Source organism: Leuciscus leuciscus (assembly GCF_965113295.1).
Source record: "Leuciscus leuciscus genome assembly, chromosome: 19".
Taxonomy (NCBI): domain Eukaryota; kingdom Metazoa; phylum Chordata; class Actinopteri; order Cypriniformes; family Leuciscidae; genus Leuciscus; species Leuciscus leuciscus.
In genome coordinates, this window is record NC_138743.1 from 29,706,440 (window position 1) to 29,725,035 (window position 18,596).

General features: G+C 38.2%; 1 protein-coding gene across 2 annotated transcripts in view; it reads left to right on the forward strand.

The window, feature by feature from the left end:
- syne1a (spectrin repeat containing, nuclear envelope 1a) overlaps positions 1-18,596 on the forward strand; it is a 128,531-nt gene that overhangs the window by 108,442 nt on the left and 1,493 nt on the right. For both annotated transcript variants that reach the window (XM_082147623.1, XM_082147624.1), the window contains 19 exons: positions 461-616; positions 2,773-2,931; positions 3,144-3,310; positions 6,830-6,992; positions 7,401-7,588; positions 7,969-8,119; positions 9,556-9,738; positions 10,219-10,356; positions 10,618-10,809; positions 12,334-12,634; positions 12,756-12,824; positions 14,384-14,487; positions 14,587-14,713; positions 14,799-15,007; positions 16,215-16,415; positions 16,871-16,999; positions 17,238-17,450; positions 17,592-17,684; positions 18,211-18,269. In XM_082147623.1, the coding sequence (XP_082003749.1) occupies positions 461-616; positions 2,773-2,931; positions 3,144-3,310; positions 6,830-6,992; positions 7,401-7,588; positions 7,969-8,119; positions 9,556-9,738; positions 10,219-10,356; positions 10,618-10,809; positions 12,334-12,634; positions 12,756-12,824; positions 14,384-14,487; positions 14,587-14,713; positions 14,799-15,007; positions 16,215-16,415; positions 16,871-16,999; positions 17,238-17,450; positions 17,592-17,684; positions 18,211-18,269 (3,002 nt within the window). The remainder of the gene's footprint in view (positions 1-460; positions 617-2,772; positions 2,932-3,143; positions 3,311-6,829; positions 6,993-7,400; positions 7,589-7,968; positions 8,120-9,555; positions 9,739-10,218; positions 10,357-10,617; positions 10,810-12,333; positions 12,635-12,755; positions 12,825-14,383; positions 14,488-14,586; positions 14,714-14,798; positions 15,008-16,214; positions 16,416-16,870; positions 17,000-17,237; positions 17,451-17,591; positions 17,685-18,210; positions 18,270-18,596) is intronic.

An 18,596-nucleotide genomic window follows, 5' to 3' on the forward strand; every position in this document is an offset into this window, starting at 1 on the left:
TAAAATTTTATTTTCAGCAGTTACAATTTTTTTATTTAGTTTAGTTTGACATAATTTTGTATGTTTATTTATTTAAATCCTAAATTTTGTATTTAACACTTTAGTTTAGGGTCCATTTCTCACTATTAACTAGTTGCTTATTAGCATGCATATTACTAGGATATTGGCTGTTTATTAGTATTTATAAAGCACATATTAATGCCTTATTCTGCATGACCATATTCTACATTTCTAATCCTACCCAATACCTAAACTTAACAATGACTAAGTAGTAATTAGGTGTTTATTGAAGCAAAAGTCCTAGTTGATAGTTAGTTAATAGTGAGAATTGGACCCTAAACTAAAGTGTGACCAGACTTTATTTTCACCAGTTGCAGTTTGAACTGTAAATCTTTTTAGTTTTTCTTCATTTTTATTTTTTTATCCTGTTCATGACTGTGTACTGTATGTGTGTGTGTAGGAATTAGAGGGCAGTATTGAAGGCTGGGTTGATGATGTAGCCGGGCTGTGCATTTTGAGGGAGTCTCTCTCCAGCGGCCTCAGTGCTGATGACCTCACAGTCCTACACGAGAGACTGATATTACTCCAGAGACAGTGGGAGGAGACCTGTCACCAGGTACACACGTCAGCCAAACAGTCAATTTGTTTTACACCATAACACGGTCTATGCACAGCTGCCTGCCATGAGCACAGGCACACAAGACTACAGCACAGAGAACAAACTCAGACACTGAAACGCTAACATTACAGTATATGAACAACTGCAAGTTTTCATAAAGTTTTAATAACTTTAGATAATGGCTATGTAAAGGGATGAACTGATTTGCAAATTGATTAAAATATTGGGTAAATTCAATAGGTTGATTTTCTCATAAGATAGTATAGCTCTTATTTTTTTTTAAATCCAATAATTTTCTTAATCATTGGCAAATTGTTGTTCTAAGCATAAAAGGAACCAAATTTAGGAAGGTTTATTCTTATAACAAGAAAAATAAAAAAATAAAAAAATGTTATATATATAATAAACAGTCTTAAGTCTTAAAGGTAGGGTAGGTAGGATTTTTATAAAAAAACTTTTTTTCAAATTTGTTTAAACTGTCTTTATATACCAATACATAATTAAAATGTAAGTGCTCTGAAAAAGAGAGTATAAAAATCGAGTGACTGTAGACCTTTTAATCTGTAATAAACACAGCTCATTATTTCCATCCGGGACGAAACAATTGATTGGTTTGGGCCACTGTCACTCTCTCTCGCAACCATGGCTACCACCCCTGTTGCTACAAGATCTGCCCATGTGCGCGCACCCGTTTGCTTTGAGGAGTGCAAGAGAGGCGCGGAACCTACGAAGAGTAAAATTATGGCAGAGAAAGAGCATTCAAAATTCAAAGCACCTGCAAATGCAGTCAGCGAAGGCAAACAAGGCAAAAACTACTTCCTCGGACCCTGGTTGCCCGCACTCTTGAATGACCTCCTCTGCTTCGCCCTCGACCCTGGACCTGTCCTCGAACCGACGATGCGGTACTTGTCTCCGGAGTGTAAAGTTAGTCCTCATCAGAGTCAACAATGTTTTCATCATGGAAACTCTTACATGCAAAACACCGTATATGTTATGAATCTTACACGAAATTCACCTTCATCACAGTTTAACTGATGGTAATGGAAAAACGTGCATCAATGCAACCTGTTTTTAGCTTTGCCTTATAAATATAGCTCGTTACCTATAAATATAGCTCATTACCGAATCAAACTAAATATATTTTATATATACCAGTATCGATATGCTAGCTTGATAGTGAGTACTAAAAGCCATCTTATTTGTTTATATTTATAGTGATAAAGTTAGGTATTTTATTACATGTGATTCTGACATGATGTCACTGCATGCACTGTGCGCTCCTTCCTCTCCACTCGTCTCAGGTAAATAAATAAGTAAGTAAATAAATGCGTCTTCCAGCTGAGCCTGAGCGTTTGGCGTCGCGTGTTCATGTGTTTTGGGGGCGTGGCTTTGGAAGGAGCTCAGAAGGGAGGGGGTGGAGTGAATGGAAATAATGAGCTGTGTTTACAACAGTCGTGAGAGGTCTACAGTCACTCGATTTTTATACTCTCTTTTTCAGAGTACTTACATTTTAATTATGTATTGGTATATAAAGACATTTTAAACAAATTTGGAATGTTGTTTTTTTAGAAAAATTCTACCTACCCTGCCTTTAATATGTTATGCCAATCTTCTCCTTAAGTAAATATATCTTGCTCTAAGGATGTTTAGATATTTTTACATGAAAACAAGACAAAACTACACTTTCATATGCTTATGCTTAGTGTTTACCCAATAATCATCTTAAATTCCCAGAAGTGCTTGTTTTTTGTGTTTGGAGAAAGCTTGTTTGCTTTCTAGAGAGCCCTTAAATGGAAATAATGATTAGAAAAAATTGAGATGGCAGGAATTTCTTTTGCGTTTGCCTGTAAAATGATGATGTTGAAGTTCTTGATGGCTCTTTGTTTGCTTAGAGCAGAGTAGTATAAAGGATTGCAATGATTTCGTGCCACTTCAACCCGATGTCTCTTAGTAAGGAAGGACCATGGGAAGGAAGTTTGGTGCATGACACTTTAGAGATTGAAATATGACCTGTCCATCTGACATCTTCCTGTCCTTATTCTGCTCACCAACCTTTTGCACCTCCTCTCATTGCCCTTTATGTCCTTCTTTAATCGTACTCTGTTCTCACTGAACACTTGATCTTAATGGATCGTTGTCTGTCATCCCCGCAGCTGTCCCTGCGCAGGCAGCAGGTGAGCGAGAGGCTGAACGAGTGGGCTGTGTTTAATGAGAAGAACAAAGAGCTGTGTGAGTGGCTCACCCTCATGGAGAGCAAGGTCTCACAGAATGGCGACATCAGCATTGAGGAGATGATTGAAAAGCTCAGGAAGGTGATATTAACAGATATTCACAACACATTTATTTCTTATGAAATCACTATGAAATTGGTAAATAACATCCTGTGGGTAAAAAAACTATATGTTTGATTACTAAGTATAGATTCTAGTCTATTTAAACTAAAGGATGTCAAACGTATTACACTGAATAAGTGAAAAAAAATGCAATTTTCAACTGAACAAATGTGCAATCTCTTTGTCATCAGGACTATCAGGAAGAGATCTCAGTGACCACGGAGAGCAAGCATCAGCTGGAACAGATGGGGGAGAGACTGGCTCAGGCCAGCCATGAAAGCAAAGCTGCAGAAATCCAGTACAAACTCAGCAAAGTCAATGAGCGCTGGCAGCATTTGCTTGACCTTATAGCGGCTAGGTGAGTGTCTAAAATGAAATGAAATGTTTTTATAATTGTTGTACATTTACATTTACAATTGTTTTGCCATTTGTGTCTTTTATGCTTGCGAGAGTTGATCTTTGCCAGAACAAGCACAGAATGTTTTAATTCAGAAATACAAAAATATATTTCCAGATGGGTCAGTCGGTTCATTTGGCCCATGGGTGGAAAGGAAGTATTTTGCACCAGCATCTTAAACATGACACCATGGTGTCTCTGGACATGACTGGGACAGTCGAGTTGCCTTCAGTCAATTCTGATAGCTTCTCACATGTGTGGTGTTGATTTCACTGTGACCCATAAGTGAGAGGGTGTCATCCTCTCTCTCTCTCTCTCTCTCTCTCTCTCTCTCACTCATGTGCATTAGCTCTGCGCGACGGCTGCTGTCTTGAGTTTTCCCTAAGAGTTTATAGAGAATGGTAGTAGAATGACATGCTTTTATTTGGATTGAATTAAAGAGCTAAGTGCAGAGTTTTTTGCTCGTGCAAAAGGATCCACATTGTTCAGAAGCAAACATATTTAAAATCTTTCTTACACACACACACTGACACACTTTTACTTGGCTATCTGAACAGGGACATTCCACAGACTTCTATTGTTTTTTTATTATATACAGCTAGTAAATTAACCTTAACCAACACTGTAACCCTAACAGAAATTTCTTATGCATTTTTACCATTTATACAAAGGAGGATGTCACCAAAAGTTTATTTTTTGTCAGATTAGCTCACTTCTGAGTACAAATATATCCCCAACATATGGTTAAGTATGTACACATTTCCAATGTTTTGGATTTCCAATTTACTTTCTTTCTTTTTTTTTTTCAATAAATTTTTTTTCAACATCAATAATAATAGACCATTTAAAAAAAAACTGCAAAACAAGTGCTTTTATAGGTTAATTAAATTACAATTAATTTTGAAGCTAAGATGGTTGTGATCTTTGTTTTTCTCTTAAAATTCTTTATTTAATGAATCAAACTTTTTTAGTTTTTGTTTGTATATATATAATGAGACACACACATTTCAGTCCTCTGATCAGCACATGCTAATGACTGGCGTCTTATTTTAGCCACAGCGGTATTTGTCACTCCCAGCTGCTCATGCCTGCACTTGAGTTCTCACACACACACACACACACACATACACGGTCAGATACCCCACACACTAACCAGGGCAGTAGAGAAAGCCTGGACACTGTTATTCAGACGAAAGAGAAGGTGACTTTTGACAGGGAAGTTTTTCTTTCTTCTGGGACACTTGATTGGAAAGATTATGCCTAATGGTGCTGGAAATGGGCACTGATGACATGGCAGGATGCCCTGGACAGGACTCTGATCTGCCAGAGTGTGACTGCGACATTAACAGGCAGGAAAATATATATTCACTTATCATTTACATATTACATATTCTGCTGATGTTTGAGATATGTTAATGCAGTACTGGAAGTTGTAGTATTTGATATTTTGTGTCATACTTAGACATGTCTAATGGCGAAGTGTCTAAAATTAGGTTTATTATATTTATATTTATATTTATATTTATATTTATATTTATTCATTTAGCTGACGCTTTTATCCAAGGCGACTTACAATTGCTATATATGTCAGAGGTCGCACGCCTCTGGAGCAACTAGGGGTTAAGTGTCTTGCTCAGGGACACACTGGTGTCTCACAGTGGATTCGAACCCGGGTCTCTCACACCAAAGGCATGTGTCTTATCCACTGCGCCACTACCACCCCCTTATTAGTTTATGTGGGTGAAATATGTATTTGAGATGTTTAAATTAATCTCCACATATGTGATTGCTAAAATGTACATTATTGATCAGACACTTTGTTGAAGTTTGTTGAAGAAAACGCTTTACCATGCTGCATTAGTTGACCTTTGTTGTTGTGGTGGATTTCATTTCAGTGTGTCAGATTCATTTCAGATTTTCATTTTTGTGCTTCAGGAATGTAGCTTAAAGCACTGTCACACTGAACCGTTCAAATGCCAGGGTTACATGAGGGCTTTATCTCACCAGGTCAACTGCTACAGCGTACACCAAAGTTTCTATCAAAGCTAGCTGAAGTTGAAACATGTCCACTCTGCATCAGTGCTCTTTGCTTTATATCTAACCTGAGATAAGACATTTTTCTGAGATCTAAATCTGGAATGTTGGCACAGCTGAAACATGCTATGCTGGTATGCGTGAGTGTGACAGTAGCACTTCAGTGAGCATGTGATTCAGGAACTATAGGAAACTCTGACACCATTGAATTGCATTCTGTATTATATTGTTATATTTGCAATACAGCTTGACCTCACATCAGTTAACAAGTGACAAAGTAACATTTGTGACATTTGTAATGCAAATGTTGTATTTAAGAATATGTAAACTATATGTTTACATTGAAAACGTTTAAAATATGCTAGAGAAATGCTGTTGTAAGTAGTATCATTATATAAGCATTATTTTCAGCTTATTATGCTGTGAGAAAAGTAGAAATTAACAATTTTGTTTTCTTGGTCATTACAATATAAACTTTTATATTCAGATTAAATTTGACAAAAATAAATAGAATAATTATCAAACTACTATAATACTAAATATGCATTATTAAAATTATTAAATAATCATAATATTTTATTTTTATTTAAATTTATATTGACATTAAATTGAAAAACTGTATTTTTGTCTGTTAAACTTAAAATGCTGTTTTATGGAAACACAATACTATAAAAGTATTTCAAATCAAAATATGACTTCAGAAAAACATTCATGAAAATTAATTATTGAGTGTACACCATAGACTGTAAAAAATATGGACAAAGCGTCTGTGACGTCACCCATAGACTTTCTGAAGAGCGGTTTTGAGGCCGTTTATGGGGGGTTTGGGCGGCGCCATCTTGTACGATATTTCAATACAAATGTTCAGAAAGGATACAGAGGTGGTATGATGTGTTGTGTCAGATCATGGCCGAGACGTAAAATTTCAGGAATTCCACTCGGCGCAGCCTATGCTCGTTATCAGCTGTCAATCAAGCTGTCAATCGTTCTTATTTGCCCTTATTGTCATACATTTTATATCTAAATACGATCTAAACTAACAAGTTAGAAAAAAATTCACCCCCCTCACAGTTGTCAGGCACTCGGAACCTACCAAAAATACAATAAAAGTCCATGGGACCAACCTGTAAAAACATGAATTTATGCTGTGAAAACGGACATTTTAACATGGGGGTCTATGGACATTTGCTCCCTTTTGGGACCTGCCCCGAGCGGATTTTCGATGCATTGCAGTTTTTCGCACTTCCGGGTAGGCTTCATTTTTCAGATTAGAATGTTGCCGCATGGTGTACACCCCATATTTACTGATTATTTTTCAGGAGAGAGAGACGATCTCAACTCAAGTTACCTTGACTAAACGTTAAATATGTTTTATTTAATTTGTGATGAATCAGAATGCTGAATCCGAATCTGATGTTAATACAATCTGTCTCTGGGGGTCTTTAGGGTAAAGAAGTTGAAGGAGACACTGGTGGCCGTGCAGCAGCTGGATAAGAACATGAGCAGTCTGCGCTCCTGGCTGGCTCAAGTCGAGACTGAACTTTCACGTCCCATCGTCTATGAGACCTGTGACTCACATGAGATCCAAAGAAAACTCAACCAGCAACAGGTAACACATACACAGAAATTACATTAATTCACAGACAAAGGCACACAAACATTTCTTACTATATTTTAAAGACCTGTTAAATCGCTGCAAGTGAAATAAGTTTAAAAATTCTTCAGACAAAAAGAACGTGACTTCATCTGTTTTAGCATTATCATGTATCCTTACTTTACCCAGCAACAGCCAGCACACATCATCCTCTTCCTGTATAAGAGACAAATTATCATATGATTGTAAAAAGGCAAGGTTTCTTCATTTTTTTGGGACCTGATGATGCAACAACATCATTTTTGGAGAAATGCATGACTGCAAGCTCCTCTGCCTAATAAACTGAAATGAAACAGAAACTGCCTAAATGATCGTGATGTCAGATGTCTTGAAAAGCTCAGTACAGATCTTCTATCTCTGCAGGATCTGCAGCGTGACATCGAGAAGCACAGCACCGGTGTGGCGTCAGTGCTGAACCTGTGTGAGGTGCTGCTGCACGACTGTGACGCCTGTGCCACAGAGACTGATTGTGAATCCATCCAGCAGGCCACACGCGGCCTGGACCGCCGCTGGAGAAACATCTGTGCTCTTGCCATGGAGAGGAGGCTCAAGTGAGTGTGTTTGTACTGTATAGTATGTTTTTACTGTGTTTCTGAGCAAATAAATGCAGCCTTGCAGCATTGGAGACCCAAACGTTTGACCAGTAGTGATGAAAGTGAAGCACAGTACAATCAAAAATAACTCTGTTAAGGTAAGAACGTTGAAAGTGAGCTGTTTAGGATAGTTCAACCAGGCCACCAGAGGAACAGGTGTGAGAGCATGTCGTGCCTACTGGCTCATTGTATGCTGGTTAATTCAGAGTTGACTTTAGTACATGATGAAATGTTTAACAGCTGTCTTTTTTAAATGGATGATATTGTATTATATTTCCAGGTACATTTTTAGCGTGGACTGTGTAGACGTTTGAACCCCACTGTATGTGTTTCTGCAGGATTGAGGAGACATGGAGGTTGTGGCAGAAGTTTCTGGATGATTACTCCCGTTTTGAAGAATGGCTGAAAGTGTCAGAGAGGACAGCAGCTCTGCCCAACTCCTCTGGAGTTCTGTACACCGTCGCTAAAGAGGAGCTCAAGAAGTTTGAGGTATTCTGAGATCCACTGAGAGAGAGTCACTGGGCTTGAGGTACTGAGTGAGAGCAGGTGTTCCCAATTCCAGTCCTCGCACCTCTCCACTCTGCACAGTTTGTATATCGCTCTTATCTAACACACCTGATTCAGATCATCGGCTCCATGATCGGGTGAGTCCTGATTGACAGGGTCCCTACGAAGTGTTCACTGTTCCCTATTCCCTGAGCATGTGATATCTGTTGAAGTTTACTTGACAAAATGCGTTTTTTCGCGAAACATCCTGCAATGTTAAACACAGACGAATCTCAAGTCGAACATATTAGAGGAGTTTAAGGTTTGATGCCAATAATATACTTTATTGGTTTATAATAATACAATATAAACATTTATGATAAATTTCACTTAATGTAATGTCCTATAAAAAAGCCCTAAACTTATTGATAAATGAATGTTGCAATATTTAATATGAAAATAAAAGTAATTTGGTAATATGTCTTTTTATCTTATTTAACTCATAATCATGATAGTTGACTTGTAATTGTCGCGTCTCACGCACTTTACACCTGTTAACAGCCGTATACAAACACTCCTGCTTCAGATTGGAATCTCTCTTAAGATGACTAAATACCCTTTTAAGTCCACTTCGTAGTGCACATGCTGTCAAATAGAACCCACTCCTCAACTGAGCGTGTCAGATAAGAGAGACATACACAATGTGTAGAGCAGGAAGGGGCGAGGACTGGAATTGGAAACCCCTGGTCTAGAGGACAACTGAGAAAGGTACAGAGCCCCTAAAGGGACATGAAGGGGAAGAAAATTTGATGGGAGGAAAAATTATTTGTCAATGCTTTTGCTATTGCTCGCAAATATTTTGCAACAGATGTTTTGCGAGCGAACCTAAAGTTTCTCGGTGGACCATAAAACATTTGCGAGAGAACGCAAAAGCATTTTCTCTCCCGTCTCATGTTTTTTACCACCACCATGTCCTTTTAGGGGCTCCATAGAAAGGGGCCTGAATAGAGACAAATATTGACAAGAATCCTGTTGGGAAAGAAAAAAAGATATCAAGTATCTGTCACCAGCCTGTACTATGATGACTCCGTTATTTGCTCGTTCACTTTCTAGAGGCTGGGTCAGTGGGGTCACCCTTGCACGTGTCTCACTGCTATCATCCAATGGCTACTATCCAGTCCACTTTAACCTTTTAGTCTTTTACAATTTGAAAGTTGTCATTGTTGACTGAAACAAATTAATAAACCATGCTAACCATGCTAAAATAATTATGTCTTTTAAAAATGCTTCACATAACTCAAACTAAAACAAGGTGTAGCAAGTGAGTTTTACCAGTTTGTTTGTGAATCTCAGACTTTGTTTGCACCGTATGTAATGGTGTTGTTTGCAATGGTGAGATACTTTCAGCTTGTCTTACATACATTGCTATTATATCACAGGCGTTTCAGAGACAGGTGCAGGAGTGTCTGACCCAGCTAGAGCTGATCAACAAACAGTATCGAAGGCTGGCACGTGAAAACCGCACAGACTCGTCCTGCCAACTACGACAAATGGTGCATGATGGGAACCGACGCTGGGATATACTACAAAAGAGAGTAGCAGCCATCTTGCGCAGGCTTAAGGTGATGTATTATCAATTTTACGTTATACATTTATGCATTTGGCAGACGCTTTATCCAAAGCAACTTATATACGTTATATATATTACTGTTTAAAAGTTTGGGGTCAGTACGTTTTTTTGTTTTTGTTTTTTTAAAGAAATTGATCATTTTATTCAGGAAGAATGATAGAATGATTTCTGAAGGATCATGTGACACTGTAGACTGGAGTAATGACATGAATAAGTTACATTTTAAAATGTATTGAAATAGAAAACAGTTATTTAAAATTGTAATAATATCATTAAATGTTTTTACAGTTTTTTATCAAATTAATTTAGCCTTGGTGAGCATGAGACTTCTTTCAAAAACATTAAACAAATCTTCCCTTGTTGATACTTTTAATTATATTCAGAACCTCTGTAACAATCACTATTGATTCAGAACCTAAACTACACAGAGGAGCTGTGTGATTCATTGACTTGTCCCTCTTCTGTCCTGCAGCATTTCATTGGTCAGCGAGAGGAGTTTGAGACAGCCCGAGACGGTATTCTGGTATGGCTGACTGAGATGGACTTGCAGCTCACCAACATCGAGCATTTCTCAGAGTGTGACGTTCAGGCCAAGATCAGGCAACTAAAGGTGAGGGCTGTGTGTGTGTGTGTGTGTGTGTACGTGTGAATGATTAGCTTTTAAAATATTAATTACATATAAAATATTAATTACTAATATTACAGCCAAAAAAAGTTTTATCTCCATGTTTTTATACATTTACAATTCACTAACATGCATGATATATATTTTAGACCTGGAAAACTCAAAATAGTTTTTACTTGTTCTGTAGAACATTTACTTAATTTAAAATTAATTTAAAATTAATTTGTGATCACTTGTGTGCCAAAGGCATTTCAGCAGGAGATCAGTCTGAACATGGGAAAGATGGAGAGTGTGTTTGGGCAGGGGGAGGTACTGATGGAGAAGAGTGAGCCTCTGGATGCTGCTGTCATAGAGGAAGAGCTGGATGAGCTGCAGAGATACTGTAGGGAGGTGTTTGGTCGGGTGGAACGCTACTACAGGAAACTCACACGCCTGCCGGTGAGACATATTCACATGTATATGACATAGGGGCTGGGCGGTATGACGGCGGATAAAGAGTCTAACGTTACACATTTTGTTATATATTTTTTTTAACGCAGAATGTGTAGCACACTTTAGAAAGAAACATGCATTAATGAAAATAAAGAGCAGGATGTGCATTATGTTAAGGCAAGACACTACAGGTGAATAGGGTAAAAAAAATTAAATAATAGAAATCACCATGAAACTTACTCAGTTGATTACTCAGTTGATTACTAAGTATAAAAAAATGTATTACAAGTTTTTGAAATTTGTATGTTTAATTATGCAAATTAGGCATTGTCTCATTAAATATGCGCAATTTTGCATATATTTTCGGTAGATAGATCTGAACATGATTAAGCCAGGTGCAAAATTATTTTTTCATTTTGTTTACACACAAGATGAAAAAAAAAAAATCAGCATATATGCTTTCATTAACTAGGAAATCAAAATATACTGTCCATAGCCTTTTTGGGATTAAAATGTCACATAAATCAGACCAGGAATGATTTATTATCAAATCCCTCTGAAAATATCTTCAGAATACTGCTAAGTGTATAACTGGAAAGTTTGGTGTACACAGGTGCTACATAGGCTGAGACGTTTGTACTGGAGAATGACAAAAAACTCATTTTGAGAAAACAGCATTTAAAGATTTAAATAGCTCTAAATGAGATTTTGTCATTAGCTTTAAATCCCCCTTTGGACATTCACGATTGGTTACTGATGAAAGGAAATGCCCATATTTGGGTTACACAGTGTTGGGCAGGAGAGCTTTACAACGATACCAGTCATGACAGACTTCAGTAAACAGACGGAACTCGGCATGACGCATTGGAATGTTAACTTGGTAAATTCGGGAGAACCTTACTGCCGCAAGTAAACATCTTAATGTATATTTTCAACATTTTCTTTATAGCAGCTTGAAAGAACACATATTGAAGTAGTAAACTAGCCCAAAATCTCAAAACTGACCACTGCATGAAAAATCGATGTTTTTGCCTGCCGTGTCTCGCCTTAAAAAGAGTTGAGTACAATAAGCCGTTAATAAAGAACTCAATGCAGTTCTTGCACTGATTGACACACACCCGAAGCACAGGCACAGAAATCCACCTCTCTTAGACAGCATCTGATCCCAAATTCAGTTCTCTTTCGTGGCTTATTGCATTTAAATGGACAAATAGACACAATTATGTCAAAACGCCTATCGTGGGGAGTATTCATATAAACACAGTCAGCTATGTGTTAAGTGAACATAAACAGTTGGGGTGAAAAGCAGATGAGTGTCAGTGTATTAGACATTCTGTCTAAAAGTGACAGCGGCCTAATAAACCTGCTGCTGTCTGTCATTAATGTTAATCAAACAACAAAGAGAAAATCACTTTCTGCTCTTGACTGAATAACTTTAATAAGGATCAAAGTATATTTAATTCATACAGTGAATTTTGTTTTGCCAGAGTAAAAGTGGGTTTTAACTTTCGTGCAACCTCTTGTTCACAGCTAACCGATGATGAGTGTGAAGGCTCAGATCGTGAATTAGAGTCAGGTGACCTCTCAGACCTTCAGTGGGGTGAGGATGATGCCATGTCCCAGACAACTAGCAGACCACCTTCAGTTGCCACTGCTCCTGCTTGCACAAACGGCTCTGGCCGGGACACCCCTGCCAGCGTAGACTCCATCCCTCTGGAATGGGACCATGACTATGACCTGGACCCCATGGGCCATACCATGTCTACAGAGCGGGGTAGACAAAAAGATGAGGATGAGGAGTTACTGTCTATGGCCACTGCAGCACTTACAAGTAAGTGTGCTTGACTTGAAGGATGTTCATGAGATAATGCTCCAACTGAGTGTCCAACACCCTGAACTGGTCTTCTCTATAAACTGTTGGTATGCCTTGTTGTGTATCTCTTTTTCCACAGATGTAGTGATTCCTGAGAGCCCTGAGGCTTATATAAAATTAACAGAAAACACATTGAGGTCCTCCTCTGGTAGGCAATATGTTGTGGCATGCTAAATTAATACTAAATTAAACTACACTGCATGCTGAAGAGTCCCTTTAAATATCATATTGCATGAATTGCATTATTACATTTTTTTTATTATTTTTTTTTTAGAGTGCATGTCAAACATTCTGAGAGATCTGGTCTGTTGCGTTTGCCAACTTTAAAAGCTTTCTCATAGCAAAGGATGATAATAGCCATTCGATTTGAAGAAAAGGGAGAAAATAAAGTTTTAAAGCACCTCCTTGAAAATAAACCAAAAGAGGGAGTTGAGAATTTGATGAGAGAAACTCTCGAAGTGTAGTCCAGTGAAAATAATTCACGGGATATTGTTCATTAAATCTAGAAATCTGGTGACCAGATTGCAAGACTGTGGCTTCTGTTGTATTTAATATATTGAGAGCAGAATAAAAGAAAAAGCATTAAATCTGAATAAAAGTCCATAAAAATAAAATAAAATAATTTGCTATTATTTGTAATGTGTAGTTTTCTCTTTTAATGTATTTAAAAAATTTAATTTATTTCTGTGATGGTAAAGCTGAATTTTCAGCAGCCATCTGTCCAGTCTTCAGTGTCACATGATCCTTCAGAAATCATTCTATGCTGATTTGGTGCTAAAGAAACATTTCTAATTATTATACATTTTCAGGATTCTTTGATGAATTGAAAGCTCAGAAGAACAGCATTTATTTGAAATTGAAAGCTTTTGTAAGAGTATAAATGTCTTTAATGTCACTTTTGATCAATTTAATGCATCCTTGCTGAATAAAAGTACTTATTTCTTTAAAAAAAAAAAAAAAAATTATAAGGTGATGTCACTTCTGTAAAGCGGATCTTAGGTCGTGTTTACAGTGGCCGAGAGAGCTCAACTCGCTGCAACTGAAGAAAACACATTCAAATAGAAAAAACACCAACACATTAAGAAAATTAAGAATTATGTGAACAACTCGTGCTGAAAATACTCACAATGCACATACGACCAGGATGTTAAATTAAACAAAAAACTCACCTTTCAGGTCATCTTCAACACCTCTGACAAGTAGACATTGAGCAATAAGCATGTCCCACCCACACTTGTTGGGGTCCCCTTGAAACATTGTGGTCTGTGCCATTTGCAGCATGTTTCTGTATTTGGTTGCGTTGTGAGTATTCGTGGGCAAATGTGTTGTCAAAAATGATGTTTAATTAATTTGCTGGTGTTTTTTTCTATTTACTGGTGTTTTCTTCAGTTGCAGTGCCATGAACCACATGCATGGATCAGATTTACATAATTATGCTTGTTCATTCCAGCATGTAACAGTCAACATTGACACTGATATTTTGTTTCATTTTTCACTGTTATAACTAAAGATGTCTTAAATATAGAACAAGCAAGTTCTCTGTATAATATTCACATTCCATATTCAGCAAATAACATGAATAAAACGTAACATGTTTTAAAGCTTACAAAACTCCTAATACATTCACAATGTGATCACTGAATGATCCTTATTTTTTTAAGATGGTCATGTGACATCCCACATTATTCAATACATGAACTCCCGCAGGTGAAGCAGTTAGATTATTAGACAATATGATGGACACCAGCCGTTATAGCCTCCAGCAGACAGATGGCACTGCGGGTTGCCACGACACCTCTTACATGGGCTATGTAAGTATAGATTCGATGAACTGCTCAGCCCGTTTAGTCTGTAATGACAGAACGTGGCAAAGTTAATGAACGTTTGATTTGTTTCTTTGCTCTGCACAGATGCGGTTAATGGATGATTGCCGTGGCAGTCTGAAAGCGGTCAAGAGGGTTGAGGGCGAGCTGGAGGAGGAAGAGGACAATCTATCAGGCCTGAGCAACCCTGATAACACTGAGACACAGAGCACAGGTTAGCCCAGCACAGAGACGCTGAAGTTGCTGAGTACACATTTATGTTTAAATGTGATGGTATTGTTATAATTGTCCTATTTCAGGTGTCATCGAGCGCTGGGAGCTGATCCAGGCCCAGTCTGCTGAATCAGATCACAGGCAGAGAGAAGACCTGGTGCTATGGCAACAGATGACCTCTGACCTGGACAGCATGGAGGCGTGGCTCGGCCAGGCAGAGGCCAAGTTATCAGAGCTGAGGGGGAAAGATAGTGCAGATATACACACTATTGAGCAAAGAATTAGAAAACTCAAGGTTTGTGTTGCCTATTTGGTTTATAAGAACATATTTGTACTTGTGAATTTGTGTTTGTGCATATTTGAACAGTTCACACAGGGATTTAGTAAGTGCTCCTTCCTAAATAATTTGGATGATAAACATTTCAAAATAAAAGCCAACAATATTATTATCACATGACCTTGTTACACGTCTAATCAGATTTTTCATCAAAGGCTACTTTGCCATTGGTTCCCTCTGGAATAGATAATTGGTTTTAAATTTTAGGGTAAAATAAGGTATGTGGTTAACGCTACTTAGAGAGCCTTTCCCATTCTATAACATAAATCGAGAACCACTGTCCTAAAAGCCCATTAGAAATCCCAGGAGGACCCATGGTGAATGCCATACAAATTGGCATCATGACTTACCAGCTCTGTTACCGCTAAAAATAAGATGCCTTCTAATTTGGCAAGGAATCAGACTGAACGTTCTGCAGTAGAAAGGTGTTTCTGTACACTGCTGTGCTGTTTAAACTTTTTTCTATTTTAACATATTTCAACATGTTATTTACTCCTGTGATAGCAAAGCTTAATTTTCAGCATCATTACTCCAGTCTTCAGTGTCACATGATTATTCAGAAATCATTCTGATATGCTGATTTGGTCACAGGGCAGACCCACATTGCATTATCAATAGTTGCCCAAAATCTGATTGAAAAAGAATTATTTCTTTCTTCTTTGTTGCTGAAAGTACAAATGTACTATTTCATATTACTGTAAATATAATAGTTAGTCATGCACAAGCTGTAAACATATATTTGTCACTGACAGCTCCATATGTGGGTTGCTCATATGTCTACACGGTTAAATAAAGTCTTGGGCGCACACACACACACACACACACACACACACACTAACATTTCAAATCAGGCAGGATGTCAGCAACAGAAATAAACAAGAGGAAATCCACAGCATCCCGTTGACCCACATACAGAGTCTGTTAAAATCCTGGAGCATCTTATTTCACCAGTTTATTTTTTAGTGTCACACAAACTAAAACATGTATAGAGTCCAAAGATTGTAAGTGGACCTTCATTTCAGAGCAATTTAACAACAGAGATAAACAATTGAAGTCCTGATTTACCATTACCAAAATAAGACTTGCACTTAAATACATATCACAATGCAATCTCAAAAATCAACTCACAACATTCTAACACAAACACTTTATTTTGTTTCAACAGGAGTTACAGAAGGCCATGGATTCCCATAAGTCCAAAGTGCTGTCCATCAACTTAAATAGCGTTGCACTCCTCCAGTCAGACTCAGAGGAGAGCCAGGAACTGAAAGCGAAACTCAAAGAGATGAACTCACGCTGGGATCGACTGGGAAAATCACTTAAGGATTGGAGAAAATCACTCCAGGATGCTCTGATGCAGTGCCAGGTACACACACACACACACACACACACACACACACACACACACACACACACACACACACACAGCACCTGCTACATTACCCATCAAAAGTTTGAGATTATTTGTTTGAAAGAAAGTAATACTTTTATTCAGCAAGGATGCATGAAATTGATCAAAAGTGACAGTAAAGACATGTTAATGTTACAAAATATATCTTTTTCAAATAAATACTGTTCTTTTGAACTTTCTATTCATCAAATCCTGCAAAATAATGTATCATGGTTTCCACAAAAATATTAAGCAGCACAACTTTTTTTAACATTGATAATAAGAAATGATGTAATAATAATAAGAAAAACATTATTTTGATCAAAAACATAAAAAAATATTACTGACCTCAAACTTTTGAACGGTAGTGTATATTAAAAACACACACACATGGGCAAATACTGTCACTCACACTTTTTGCTTCTCTACAGGAGTTCCATGAGCTGAGTCATGGTCTTCTTCTCTGGCTGGAAAACATCGACCGCCGGAGGAATGAGATTATCCCAATCGCATCAGGGCTAGATCGCCATACAATACGAGCTCATTACAGAGCACTAAAGGTACCTCTGAACAGGTCACTGCTTTTTGGTATGGATGGACATGGGCTGAACACAAATTTGCCTATTTACCCAATACTGAATGCAGAATAAATAAAGATTAAGAATAGAGCATCCCACGAGATAGCATGTTGAAAATAGTATGGCCATATATTGTAATTTACAGTAAGCTTTAATTGGAGATCATCCATAGTCAAAACGTTTGCCAAGCTAAACTACATTGATACATGTTTGTCTGCAGCAAATCCAGCGGGAGCTGACGGAGACTGAGCAGAAGGTGGACAGTCTGCAGGAGCTCTCGGGGCAGCTGCTGGTGCAGGCACATGGCAGCGAGTGTCTGGAGGCCCAAGAGAGGGTGCACGTCATCGGGAACCGTCTGCAACTGCTCCTGAAGGCTGTGGACACAGACCTAGAGCTGCTAGAAAAAGAGCTCCAGACTTCTGGGAACAGACAGGTCAGTCTTCATGCTCATTCATTACTTGTTCATCTCTTCAATGGCCGGTTTTCCATCAGTTTGACAGATAAAAAAGGGACATTGTCCATAATATCAGACTCCATTTCAAAGCTAAAACTCAGATCTTCACCCAACTCACAGGATGCGTCCCTCTGGTCTGTTACGGATGACGCAGAGACTTCTGGATCGGTCAGTCCTGTTTCAGATGTCAGCGTTTCTACTAAACGACAATCGGTAATGCATCTCCTCTCCCTTTTTTTGATATTATTTCGGGCATGCCGTGAAGGTCACTGTCCTGCTAAAATGAGGCGGTTGAGCTTATATCGGGGGGGAACGTTAGTTCCACTTAAATATTTCTCATTGACAAAATCCCCTGGGATATTTGCTCACTTCCTCATCCCCCTGTAAAAGATGTTTATTTGTGGCTCTAGAAGTATACAAGAAACACTGGCTTTGCCTTTCAGACGTGCTTTGAATCAAATCAAGCCACAGTCAATTTGAGTGGATTTGTTTGAAGGTGTCTGTGTGGAAAGCCAGGTTTCTTGCACCTTGCAAGATTTTTTTTGTCATTGCCACCTATTTTGCTGCCGCCTTTTGTTTTGTTGTTACTGGTTTGTGATTATACTGATGGCCTGGCTATATGTCTCTGCTTGTCACCACAAGCTTTGTCTTTATTTGCTGGGACTGAAACATTCTTTCTTTCTTTTACCCCTCCCTCCCTCCCTCCCTCCCTCCCTCCCTTTTGCTCATTGCACAACAGCTACGAGGCAAATGTAGTGTGTCAGAACCAGGATCCTCAGCCAGGCTTCCACGTCACAGGTACCTGTTTCTCGGCTTTAGAATGCAGGGGGGATGATGGAACTCGTTCCAGATCCAGATCCCAGATCCATAACCATCAGAACCATTCAGATCAGAGACCAGATCCTCTGCGGTGGGAGTCCACATGGGCTGTTCAGTTCTAAGAAATGAATTTGTTTTGGTTCCAAGTCAAGGATTCTTAGTAATCTTATGTGGTTTTCCACAAGAACATAATATTGAGTCTGACAATGTAACTTTGTGTACTTTGAACACAAAAACCATTAAGAAACTATGTTCAAAATCCTCATGGGTCCATCATCTTTCTCCATTCTTGATGCCATGTGAAAA